General features: G+C 42.8%; 1 protein-coding gene across 1 annotated transcript in view; it reads left to right on the top strand.

The window, feature by feature from the left end:
* The window catches only part of clmpb (CXADR like membrane protein b), a 67,879-nt gene that overhangs the window by 48,490 nt on the left and 5,199 nt on the right, over positions 1–14,190 (top strand). Inside the window, exons 2-4 of the mRNA XM_061073796.1 lie at positions 3,051–3,202; positions 10,162–10,366; positions 13,785–13,952. Of these exons, the coding sequence (XP_060929779.1) occupies positions 3,051–3,202; positions 10,162–10,366; positions 13,785–13,952 (525 nt within the window). The remainder of the gene's footprint in view (positions 1–3,050; positions 3,203–10,161; positions 10,367–13,784; positions 13,953–14,190) is intronic.

Consider the following 14,190-nt stretch of genomic DNA (forward strand, 5'->3'; position numbering starts at 1 on the left):
ATAGAAAGTGTCTTATGCCTCAGGTTCATTAGTTACACAACTCTTCTCTTAAGCTGCCCTCAGGCAGGCACTCAACGTGTCAAGTCATTTGACATTTCACCAAAATGTTCCTGCCAGCACACTGGTGAAGTGTAACCAAAAATGTCCCAAGTTAGCCCATATGAGAATACACCATTTAATTCAAAGTGAGTGGGCGTGTTGATGAACACACGATTGATGCTAAACTGAAAGTAAACAAATAGCCAACCACTGTCATTGTTTGAAGGTCTATTTAAAGGTCTTTCTAGTGAAAAGTCAAGTATTTTGTGTGGGAAAATAAGTTTTCAACGCTGGGCATTCTTCGGTCACCCTGGCCCTATCTATCTTTCACATAAACCCCTCCATTTACTGAGTCTATACAGTCGAAGCAATGGGCAGTTAAGGGTGATGGGAGGTGAGAATAGAAGCAGGGATTTCTTATCAGGCCTGTTACACACTGCCGGGTTCAGCCCCGGGCTGCTGATGGGTGTGGGAGCGCTGATTGCAGAGGCTAGCCTGAGGAGACCTGAGGAGAGGTGGTGGACAAAGGTCTCCCAGCAGAGCCCTGTACCATCAAGCATTAGTTTGCACCATTAGGTCCAACACACACACACACACACACACACACACACACGAACACACACGCGGCCTAACCATTCCACCTCTTCAATACACTTTACTGCAAAGGTCTCTCTCTCTTCACTGACGTCCAAACTAATGTCAGCAGGGAGCCTCAAGATAAATGACCCTGCAAATTCTACATTAAAAAATCATAAATAGTTCCCTGATACCTTTAGGTTCCAGGAGCTCCAGTGTGGAGAGGGTGCCTCTTATTTTGTTTGCTGACTAATCCTTTTAACCAAGCATGTGGTCCAACAGAGCAGACGGACCTCGGCAATTCGGCCTGTCAATCTAGGACTTCCAGCAGGGCGCACAAACACTCTGGCAGCCGTGAAGTGCTCCCTTTCTGTCCAACTGGTTAATGCCAACTGGAAACGTCAACCTCTGACTGACAATGAGTGGCCCGGAGCTCTGGTTTTATCGTCCAAGGCTCACAAAGTATAAACACAGGGGGGTTAAACAAAACTTGAAGAAACTGCTGAGATCCCCCACATGAAGTCATCTGTGCTGCTGAAGTTCTGGTAGAAGACAAAGATTTTCTGCCATTCTCTTCTCTTTCTTCCCCTCCTGTGCCCTGTGTCAGCACTGACTCATTGCTTTCACGGCACAGAGCTGACATTTTCGGTGGCCCCAAAGATCACTTATGGGACAGGGTGTCGGCTCCTGCGAGGCTGGGCCACAGAACAAGTGGACAGGCGCCCAGCGAGCGCTGATGCATTTCACAGGACACAGTTGGCCTCCTGTGGAACAACTGACAGCCTGCCGATTGTGTTTGCAGGGCACTGAGGCATTCTTTCAATGACTCGCCCTGGGTTGAGTCACTCCGCCACAGAGAGAACACCTGGGATTGCAAATAGTAGTCGGTAAAATAATTGTCCTACTCCATATTGTGTATTTATTTAGTGCAAAAACAGGAGGAAATATTGAATATCTGGGCACCTTTATGTTCTTAATGACACTGAAAAGTAGAAGGTAACAATTATTCACACTGCACTGTACATTCCCGCTTCATTCCAAATGAGCATCTGCTGGGCTGGATAACTTTATTTTAGGCGCTCAGATTCCCCAGGAGTTATCAGCTCATTCAGCAATTAAATTATAGGCACAGGTAGTTAAGTTAAATGTTGTGGAGCCAAAAATATCTGTCACATCTGAGCGTGTAAGCTGAACAGAGCTCTGCAGCATTCTGCAAGGTTTCTCTGTGGTGGAGGGAGTCAAATATCTCAGCAGTGCTCACACAGTCCATAGCTGGAGCTTCCAGCAAACCCCTGTGACGCCTCTGGCTAATTCACCTCAAGGCCACAGGGCTGTCCAGCACCCTCCAATAAATTAGCCCTGCTGCTCCCCCACTGAGACACAGGCCCTGGCAGTCTGGCCGGTGCTCAAAGTCACTCATTTGTGTGCACACATAATTATTCCTACTTTTTTTCTTTTAACTGCACTGCAAGCTTGTCACTAAGTAGATGCAAGTTTGTTTTTTGGGCATTTGTGTCGTAATGGTTGCGTGACTCATTTGCAGTAGCTGTTCTGGCTCCTAAATGGTGGAAAGATCTCCCCATCGACATACGGACATCAGAAAGTTTAAACATCTTCCGCCGCAAATTAAAAACACACCTCTTTAGACTATACCTTGAATAAAAAATTAAAATATAAAAAAATAAAATAAAATAAAAATTACTAACAATTTTGAAACTAACAATTTAGTAGCAATTAAATGGCACTTACTTATAGCATTTTGTAGTTTTGCTTTATTTTTGAAGAATTTGTACTGTCTTGATTCTTGTTGTTCTTGGTTTATACCCTCGGGGTGGAATGCACTTATTGTAAGTCGCTTTGGATAAAAGCGTCAGCTAAATGAAATGTAATGTAATGTAATAATGTAATGTGGGAGATGTCTGATCTCTCCTGTTTCAAGTTAGTCTTCCTTTGGTAAGAGAAAAGTGTTCATGTGTAGTCTGACAATAGTCAATAATTGTTATTGTCTTCATCATACAGCAGAATTGTCCATGTGTGCAAATTCTCAGTCGTCAAAAGCTCTGTACCTTCCTGTGACAGGCCACAGCTCCCGAAGCTGCTGCTGTGAATAAGAATGTGTTCTATGACTTGCCCTTGTCAAAAGGGGTCAAAGCAAGATCACAATAATTCTCCTCTCTCACTGACCTCTTATACCAAACTCTATTTTCCTGTAATAAGCAAAATCCCCATACTGTCACTCTTCAATGTCCGCGTGTGACAGATCTCAGCATCTGTCAAGACAGCTATTGGGATTCTGGGTCATATCTCTGGCTGCGTCTCCGTTTCCTCTGTTGGCGTGGGTTGTTTTCTTCCTATCTGCAGCATCCGCCTCTTGTCTCAAGTTGAGATCAAGTTATTGTCCCCATCTGACATCGGTCTCTCTTCCTCTCCTTCAGCTCTATTCAGCCTGCTGTTGGTCGGTGCCCAGACGGACATGAAGAAGGTCGTCGGGGACAACGCCACCTTACCATGCCACTACCAGTTCCCGTCGTCCAACTCTCTCGACATCGAGTGGCTCCTGCAGAAACCAAACTCCAAACAGAGAGTGGTGAGAGGAGATTCCTTTTGTTTTCCATTTTATTCCACTTTTCCATCATCAGACAATCAGTCGACACATTCATGTCACTGTTACTGTTATTACTTGCTGCTCCTTGGCTTTTTCGACATTCTAACACTGTGAAGCAATTTTCTTCAAATAAGCCTATTGTCTTTTATTAGGAGTATTTTCCTCCATTTAGGATGAGTCTCCAATTGGCAGTGGCCATAGCAACCAAAGTTATAGTGTCTGGTGGAGGTGGTAAAAAGACATGATAAACCAGCCAGGGTCTTGGGGCTCAGGGTCATTAGTTACATAAGCCTTCTCTTAAGCTGCTTTCAGACATGCACTGGACTCCAGACACTTTCTGGAAATGATCCTGAGGGGCTGTATCGTAGAAAGCAAACGTCCAAGTCAGTTGCTCCGGATTTTTTCCAGAAGTTTTCCGGCCAGCCCATATAGTTAAATCTCAGAGTGAGCCCCTATCCCTTTCATAAGAGGACTGGGTCATCGGTAGATTAGATTAGATTCAACAGTACAGTATGCCTGCATGTGTGCTCTAGTTAAGGTTTGTACTCCTTATCACTTCTCTCCACGATGCATCAAGCTTCAATAAATCGATTTAAATTATCTGAGATCTGCTGAAAACTTCCTCATTCAATTCCCAGGATTTCCTTCTCATAAGCGTCTGATTATTAAAGTAAAACAATCGGCTGTTTTCAATCCAATGTAAACATTTTCATGACTGAATGTTTTGAAAATTGGAACAGAAAGCTGCTGCTATTTTATTTTTACCCACCTTACATATTTCTTTTCCTTTCTCTCTCACACACACTTTTCTTTTACATTCCTTCTCTCTTCCCTATTTGGGTCATGCTGATTGATTTCCGACGGGAGCCATAATAGTCGCACATTAACTCGATGCCTAAAGTTACTGTGGCAGTACAAGTTTTAAGTGCCTTCCCACAAAGGAACAATCACGTCGCAGAATGTTCCCTGACTAATTCTGTAGTCGTAACCTTGGACCCTTCACTCTCGACTTTATCTAGAGCATAAAAGAGATAAACACTAGAGCAACTTAACATCTTGTGTCAATACATGTTCTGCTATGTCCAAAAAATACTCCACTAACGGCCCTTGGCTGGAAGTAAGAAACTATATAACATGAAAATAGTGGATGGCCGCCGACGAGATTTTATCATAACTTCCATCCTGAAACAGCACTACTGTTCTGTTCTATAATTAAGCATCACCTAGTTGAAAATCCTTAAATGCCCTTCAGTTGGTTTTGTGGTCTCACAGCCTCAAAAGACGTTTTGGTATCGTTTCACCGGGTTTGAGTCATTGCCTTTCTTCTCCCAAACTGAGCTTAGTATCTGATAACAGACAGAGCATTCAAATTGAACCAGCTTTCTGTCGGAAGAAAACGATTTCCTTTCTTTTTTGGAAGCCGTTCATTCGTGCGCTGATGTGTTGGTTAGCGCACAGACATGTAGCGCTGTGAGAAAGAGAAGAAAAGGAGGGTACGGCGGAAACATGGGGGCTAGGAATGAAAGAAAAGGGAAAACAAGTGTCTCACGCTTTGATGATTCAGAGGGGGGCTGCCACATTGCGATGAATATTTAACAGGAAGATAACATTGAAGGCGCCATTAATTAAAATCAAAACGTCTGAAAATTTGATTAGAAAAGAGACTGTGCCTGTAGCTGAATGAATAAGTTATTCTTTTGTTCTGCTGGAAGGCCGTGTTGAGAGGGAGAGAGCATCATGTCAACATTTAAACTCTGTTAGCAAATGTAAAGACGACATGTGTTGAGGACACACAGGGGCAGGAGACAAGGCGTCCTTGTAGATGACCAAAATTCATGGAACGTTTTAATTTAACATCATCATGGACACCAACAGCTAAATGTCTGCAATGTTGTGCTGTACCATAGTATGAAAATAAGGTAGGTGTGAATACATATTTTTGGTCAGGCGAGAGAGTTCACATTCTGATACTGAAAACATCTTCTCCCTCTCGTTTCCAACAAACATTTATTCAAATCAATACCTTTTATTATTCAATCAATTTGAAACATGTTTCGAGTCATCTACACACATCCATTCAGAAATGGCAGGTTTACTCCATATCTGCATAAAGTAATTTAACTTTTTACCGAATAAACAAACCACCTCATTTTAATTGCAAACTACTGCCAACAACCGCAGGTCATGTTCCTAAATTATTCTTAAACTCCTCACAGTCACACTCTCATATGTTCGGGAGACATCCAGTCATAACCAGCACAGATAGTATAGTTCATACACACAAACAACAAGTGAGTAATAAACAGTTGGCGTGGGCAGTGGACGTGCAGCCGCAGGCGGACGCTTTTCAAGTATGTCCCACTTTGTGTAGGTGCCAGGCCACTGTGGCTTTGTGCCTGCAGCCGTGGCACAGTAATGTATGTCTGTTTGTGTCCATGGTGTGTTTCCACTCCACATGTTGGAGCTGGTTTATGTGTGTAGGCCTGTGCACGTGTGCGTTAGTGTAAATGGCCAGTCGTCACCTGTAATCACAGCAGGTGCCCCTGTTTCCGAGGCGCTGATGCACTGTGGCACCGGCATTTAGCAGGCCCCATCTGCAGGCTCTCACATGCCCTGAGTAATAGGCCACCGTGACAGCTGTGTTTGTTTGTGTTTGTATGTGTGTGTGTGCGTGTGTGTGGATGTGTGGATGGAGAGAGGGGGAGAGAAAGAGCAAGAGAGAAGAAAGGAGGTGTTGGGGGGCAAAGAGAAGAAGACACAACAGGCAGGGAAGAGAAAATGTCTTCGGTGAAGTTTCAGATCAGGAGATTTTTTCTTTGAAGACTCAGCCACTGCAAACATCAATGAACCTTGTGCTAAAAATAAAAATGGAAAATAGATTGTGTCAATCACAAACGGTAACACGACGCCTGCTTCTGCTCTGACCCAATTTTACTCTTTGTTTCAAACTTTTAATCCCATGGTTGTTTCTTTTATGGTTTATATTATTTATTTTGTGTACCCAGATTATAAATGTATATTACATATCACTTCCCAATGTAGGTTCCCGGTTTGAATCCCACTTTTGGCAGGGTGCTTGTGTGGGTTTTCCCCAGGTTCTCCGGCTTCCTCCAACATGCAGATTAGGATTAGATTAACTCGAGACTGTAAATTGACCATAGGAGTGAATGAGTGTGAATGGCTGTTTGTCTGCCTGTCAGCAACTTGTCCAGGCTGTGCCCTGCCTCTCACCCAATGTCAGCTGGGATTGGCTCCAGCTTCGACCCTCAGGGATAAGCGGTATAGATACCGGATGTTGCTGGGATGGATGGATGTGTACATATACAATACAAACATATGTACACACACAGTAGACATACAAACATGTTGTTCATAAAACTTCATTCATGTAGCACCTTTTATACAGGTTAGTGCACTTGAAAGTGCTTCACAAATTAAGGATAAGAATATAAATATATTTACTAATAATACGCAGATGCACATACATACATACTTATTAACATGTTCCCCGCAGTAACGCCTCAATTCAAAGTATTCATGTACCTTAAAAGATACTTAATTTGCTCATTGCATCACTATGTGTGATATTTCTGGGAAACAAAACTTATTCTGAGGCATTAATATCAACACAACAGCCATTATACGTTCTGGCATCTTTGTTGCTAAGGTGCAGTTGCTAAATAACAAACAAGAGGAAACTGAGTGAAATCAAACATGACCTGATTTTGCCAGAGGTAAACAGAGCAAAGTAGAATAAAATGTGTTTACTGGCTGAATATAAAGTAGCCTTATAGTTTAGTGCGAACTTTAAATCTAAAATAAATGTTGGTTTTCCCACTTGAGATGTTCCCATACCAATACCAGGACTGACAGGTATGCAAATCTATTTACTAATCAGATACCAGGTCTTTTCTGTTCTTTTCTCTGAATCCGGAGTCAAGGTGGTATGGAGGCCCATTTCCGCCACTGTGATTAAGAAAATAAAAATCCTGTATCTCATAATTATGACTTACTATCTCATTATTATGAGATACTGACTGCTAATACTGACTGCTACTCTGACCGCAGCAGAGCAGGGAGCCCATGGTTGAGAGACAGCGGTCAAGCCAGCCGACTGTCATGTTTGTATTGTCAAAACAGCCGACTGTTGTTTATCACGTTCGCAATTGATTGAACATTTACGGTAATCATTGCGACGCCGCTCTGAGGTTTCAAGGAACAGTTTTTTCCTCAAAGTACTGACACTGTGTAGTTTTTGAGTAATCCTGTGTCAAAGTCCCCTCCACAACACAATAATGAACTTATTCTGCTACATTTGATAAAGGATAAAAACTTTTTTACCATAATTTCATGAAACTGATATTGTTGGAGTACTAGTTAGACTACTGCCCCAAATACTATGAAGTATTAAAAATGTATAATGTCAATTGAATGGTCAAAAGGACAAAGCCTATCCTATCAAAAGATAACACTTAGATTCCTGACATTGGTGAATGCCAGGGTCTGTCTATTTATTAATCGTCTGCTCTGATCCTGGAGCAGCGCTGGTTATAATTTTGCAGCAGCAGCACATTGCTAAGACATGAAAACATGAATCGATTATGTTATGTTTCTGAATCGATGCATAGTCACCCACATCTGCTAGACAGGCAGCTGTCTCGACCACAGTCTCTCAACCACGGCTTCCCTGCTCTGCTGCACCCGCCCACAGTCAGTATCTCATAATAATGAGATAATAAGTCATAATTTTGAGATACCAAGTCATAATTCCATACAATGGCTAGTGCTGTTCTTAGAGATTTTCAGTAATCTGGCATAAACCAAACCTAGCTAAAATGTTAGCACTGAGGTGTGCCACAAGGAAAACGGTGACGCCCCGAATGCAACACTTCCCTTTTGTGAGGTGATATTTGTGTTTTACCGTTTTTGTCAACTTGGATGCTGAACACTATTGTAGATTATCCATAGACATAGAAGAAGACATTTTAATCAGGCCAGTCCACAGACTAAAAGGGATAGTTCACACAAAAATGAAAATTCACTCATTATCTACTCATCACTATGCCGATGGAGCGGTGCATCACTCAGACTCCAAAAGGGTTTTGTTGACTCAAACACTCGTTATCTATTGAACGAGGGGTGTTGCAGCCAAAGCCAATACAATTAAAGTAAAACAAGTAAAACACTCCCACACTGCTCCTGTGGTGTCATCCAAGTGTCCACATGCGCCGACATTTAAATCCGACTTGAAACTGCTTCATTCACACCATGTTTTTAGCCTTAATGTCGTCTCTTATCTTCCTCTGGAGCCTCATTCACAGTGGACAACTTCAGTGATCCAAAGGAGGACAATTCATTTGCAGCTTACCCTGTTCATGATCACACAAACAACATTCAATATGAAACATGTCAAAAAGCACAGGTCAACAAACTAGGAGAAGGACATCAAGATTGAGATTAAGGAGGTAAAATAAATAGCAATAAAAAGACAATAATGAGATAATAATAATAATAAACACTCAGACTGAAGTTTGTGGAATGAGTAGGTAGATGTACTTGTTTTTCAAAAGGTTAGAACTGAGCAACCATCTCTTAAATACAGTGTTAGTAGCGTAGAGCCGTGAAAATATGTTAAATTGGGGTATTTCTGGTACCAGATATGTAAAATCTTGATATTGGAATTGGTATCTGAAAGGGAACAATGGTATCGCAACATTTTCAGTTCTATGTGCTGCCATCACATCAGTGCCACTGTGGGGACATTAATCTTTTATCTAAGCCCCTGAATAGAATATTTTTTGGTCAATATGAGAGCTCAGCTTGTAGAAGGAGCGTGAGGAGAGATAACAGCGCTCACAGACAATCAGCTAAATGAACGCTGGCAGGATACTGGCATTCAGGCAAATGCATTCATTTGTAAAATATTATTTCCCGAGTGTTAATTAATTAAAAAGTGATTGTTAGCAGTGTTACCCAAGAGTGCTGGTGTTCCGTTTCCCTCCAAACAGTTCGCCCAGTGAGCGACTGCATGGAAGTGTCTGAGCTGAACATGCTCCCTCATCAGAGTTATGTCCATGTTAATGGAAGGAAACCAGTTGATAATATCAAGAGTGTTGCTGTTGGGACATAGACATGACGTCAAACAACAGGTTCTTAATGTGACATGAAAGCTTTTATTGTTTGTTGGTTGCAATAATTACGTGAGCCAATTAAAATGTAGGTTTACATTATCACATCCATGTGAATACCTCCGCCATGGAGGTTGTGTTTTATCTGGATTTTTTTGTTATTCTTTGTAGGGTTGCACAAAAATGGATTACCACAAAGGTTGATGGAAGGGTGTGGTATGGGTCAGGGAAGAACCCATTAAATGTTGATGGAGGGTGTCAGAACTTTTTCTTAACATTGCGAGATGTTTTATGACATTTTGACTTCTCAGCGAATAATTCATGATTCTTTATGGGAAAAAAAAAAACAGCCACATTTTTAAGATACATTTTATTATCCCACACAAATGCACAGACATGCACAGGCACACTCATGCAAGGGGAAATTTAACCTCTGCTTTTAACCCATCTGGTGCCAGACACACAGAGCAGTGGGCAGCCGTGTACAGCGCCCAGGGAGCAGATGTTGGGGGAGTAAGGTGCCTTGCTCAGGGGAACTAGACAGGGTAGGGAGAATCCTCTTGGATTTTTGGACAGATCAATCCAGGTTCGTCTTTTTGTTGTTTCTCCGTGGAGTCGAACCAGAAACCTTTTCTGCCCATAGTCCAAGTTTCTGCCACTAGTCCATCGCCTCTCCCAAATTTAAGGAACTGATATCTACGAGTGTTGGACATTGTCTGAGGGGACTGTTGGGCCTTGGTGGAGGTATGCAATAAACTGTGTGCCAGTTTAGTTAAAAAAACATTTAATGATTTTCTTCTTCTCTGTGTTCAGATCATTACCTTCTTCGGGGGCCAGGTTTACACCAATGAGGCGACAGGCAGCGAGGCCAGCCGTCTGTCCTTTCCCGGGGAGTACCTGGCCGGGGACGCCTCCCTGATGATCAGTGACTTGCTGCTGTCCGACTCTGGTGAATACTATTGTAAAGTCAAGACCGGGGGCAAGTACCACTGGAGCCAGGTCAACCTCATTGTGCTGGGTGAGTGTTCACATCGTCCTCCACACACACACATGTTACTGATAGATATGCATACATATGTGCACATTCCATCAGGTTAGGAAGAGACCTGCACCCATTTGTGTATGGAAAATGGACACAGACTCTCTCTCTCTCACACACACACACACACACACTAAGAGCTAATCACTGGATCATTAGCCTGGCACATTTCCTCCGTCATGCTGACTGATCTAATGATTCAATTTGATTCAGACAGTGTGATTTGATTTCGCTCATGCTGTTTGGGTTCGTTGGGATTGGTTTGTCGATGAGGTGAGACCAGAAACAGGCGACTGGGCCTGGAAGAGCACAGAACTGATTGATTGAGTTAGGGACCGAGTTCCACGGACGTTGAGCATCAAGTTAAATGCATTTCTGTCCTCTGTAAGATCTATGAGGGAACAGGCAGCAACAGACTCTTCTCCGAGTTCCAACTTTGAGGTACATTTTCTAATGAAATTTTGGAGTTGAAAATGACATTGGAAAAAAGCAAATGTCATCAATCTCGCCGCTGATAAGCTACTTAGGAAAATTACTTGTAGGAGTCACGTCTTAGCTCTTAGCAACAAAAGAAAATCCTGTTTTGGCCTCATAAGCCACACTATTGTACATTTTATCCGCTTCTTTCTCTATTTCGTTTTGTTTCGCTCATATGCCCAACATACAGATGGTTATAAATGGCTTAGTTTAAGAGCTAGCGCCGTGGTAATGTGCGTCTCCGCCTGCATATCTTAGAAAGCTAAACAACTTTGAAGGACAGACAGCCAGGAGGGGGAAGTGCTGCGGCACAAAAGCCGACCATAAAGTCCGGCGGGAGGAGCAAGATCATTCTCAATGTCAGAAAAGCGGGAGATTTATTAAAACATCATGGGAGATTAGTCCAACCCGCAGTTATTGGTTTTCTAATGGAACAGTCTGTTAATCCTCTCGCTCTCGCTCTCCTCTCCCTTCCATGAAGACATTTCAGTGAGTTAGTGCCTCGATTTTTACAAATTGCCCTCAGCTTTGCGGTGGCACTTTCGATCTTGAGAGAGCCGAACATTTGCATTTTTCTCTCTCCCCACGCTAAGATAATAGCTTGGCAGCCGAGCCGGTAGCTGGCTTGGCATGAGGCCGTCTGCGAGTGTATGTATTTGTGTGTGTGCCAGGGGTCTCTCCCCATGCCTCAACTTGTTTTGTATGTGCAGCTTCATGCCCGGATGCCTTAGCTGCTTTTGTTAAATGTGAATTTGCATTTGCAGATTTTTAAACCCAATTTGTTTAAGTGAATGTGCTGCATTTTTTATGTGTGTGTACTGGCAAATAGTTTGTGCATGAGGTTGCGCGTTCCTGCTCCTGCTGCAGTTGGGCCTAACTGACCCTGACAGAGCTGCGAGATCCACAGTTGAAGCGTCGGCGCTCGCCCGCTCGGCTCGTCTCATTATATTGCTTACTGAGAGAGAAACAAGGAGAGAGAGAACTCCGCCTCCGAGACCCGGGGGTTGGAGAAGACGAACAAAGAGAGAGATGCACGTAAGCTGTCTGGCTTTGTGTAGCGGCTATCGCTAAGTCACTACATCTCAGCATTACTCAGGAGTTCCTTTGCTGACAATCTGCGGCGTCTTATTTCAAAAGTTGCCTAATAGACAGCACAGCCAAAATACAAAATAGACGTTATAAATTTAGCTCACCCCTGATCTAAAAATATACCTTGGGCGAGAGAAAAAAAGGATTGTGCTGCTTTTTTCCCTGCGTTTATAGCGGTGCCTCTCGGCGTGTTTCTAAACAGAGCAGCTGTACAGCGCTCAGTAGGCTCCAGCTATACAGCACTCTGCCTCCAGCTACTGGACCATGACCAAAACCTTTGACCTGTGGAGAACATATCACCACAAGCGTTCACAGCCCGCATCGGGGTCACATTGATCTATTCCCTGTTTTTTTTCCCCCTGTGTGTGTCACCAGCTCTGAGGAATGACTGAAAGTTACATTCACTTATCCCTCATTAAAAATGGATTGGACACCAGTAATAGATTTAAGGAAAAATGTAACTTTGTTCAAATGACTTAACCATTGTGTTACTGTTACCTCACTACAGCAATTGCTCTTCATTTTATGTTTTGTTGTATCCTTAGGACATATGCACTGTTTCACTTGACTTTGCATTATGGAATAAATCGAGCTTCCGTAAATGTTAGTTAATTATAATGGTAAATGGTAATGGTTTTGTATTTATATAGCGCTTTTCTAGTCTTGATGACCACTCAAAGCTCTTTACAGTACAGTTTCACATTCACCCATTCACACACACACACATTCATACAGTGCATCTATTAGCAGCACTTTGTTGTTCTATGGGGGGTTCGGCATACAGATGGGTCAGACTGGGGATCGAACTGCCTACCTTCAGGTTGGAGGACGACCGCTCTACCCCTCAGCCACAGCCACCATAACCAAACAAATGTGATTACGATTTTTTTTCTAAAAAATGCAATAAAAACAAAACATAAATAACATTGTTACCATTGAGGGTGGATTACGTGATTGGGAAACAATGTTAAATGATCCGCGAAGCCACAACTTCCTTTCATTTCAACTGTGTTTAGAGAAAAATGCTTTTTATCCGCAACGAGGAAGAGAAACTAAACCACAATCATCAGGGGCAGTAGCAACGTCTCTGATTGGTGAAGGTCACTGTTACCATGGAAATGTTTCAACCACCTCAAAAATCATGTTGGTTACAATAGAATTGTTCAGCGCTACGTTGAATTTAACACAGAGCAAACATGATTTACCTCTCTAACATTCAGCGGTTTATTTAGAGAAGAGGAAAAGAATGTTTGATGATCATATTCATCTTACAGCTGGTCAGCCTGGATCCAGGCTTCAAACTCTTTTCTACAGGTCACAAATACAAGCAACTGAAATTACTTTTCTCTGTCGGGCTCAGCCTCAGTGATCCGGTGAGGACTACAGATATTTCTGGAGTGAGCTCACATTAGAACCACTGCTGCTTCATGTTGAAAGGCAACAGTGTAGGTGGTTTGGGCATTTGGTCAGGATTCCTCCCGGGCGCCTTCTGTCCAATCTGGCCTGGGAACGCCTTGGGATCCCCCAGGAAGAGCTGGAAATCGTGGCTAGGAGGGATTCCCTTCTTGGCCAACTTTCTCTGCTACCAGAGCCCTGATAATCATAAGACAATTGATGGATGCATATATATTAATCTAGGAATAATACATAGACTGTAAATCTTTTTTCTTTAAATTTGGATTAAGATATTTGCTATCACGTGAGAAAATCCAAAGGCTTAAAATCTGATGCAAAACTCAAAACTGTAAATATATCTGAACTAATATGATAAAGAACACGTGTGATTTGTAATTTGCCCTAAACACTTTCTCATTCCCATGTCTTCCTACAGTCAAGCCTTCCAAGCCGAGCTGCTGGGTTGACGGCAAATTCCTGGAGGGCACTGATGTCAAGCTGAGCTGCAAGTCCAGCGATGGGTCAGAACCCATCAACTACAAGTGGGAGCGAGTGCTGGACAAAGGCAAGAGCCTGGGCAAGCTGCCAAACCTGGCACTGATAGGTGAGGAAAAATAACTGGCACAACAGTGACGTGCTGAGTCACCATCCAGCGCTCAGCAGAGAAACACCACGAGCATTCCCTTTTTTAAATTAGTGGTTTTTATAGGCTGCATTCGTCCAATGCAGTGTTTTGCTAAGCACACCGGGATTCCCTCACCTCCCTCCCGTCTTCACACGTTTGCAAACACTCACACATAAATCTGCCCGGTATACCACTACACTCTTCTAACACTTGTCCC

Source organism: Limanda limanda, chromosome 6, assembly GCF_963576545.1.
Source record: "Limanda limanda chromosome 6, fLimLim1.1, whole genome shotgun sequence".
In the NCBI taxonomy this organism is placed as follows: domain Eukaryota; kingdom Metazoa; phylum Chordata; class Actinopteri; order Pleuronectiformes; family Pleuronectidae; genus Limanda; species Limanda limanda.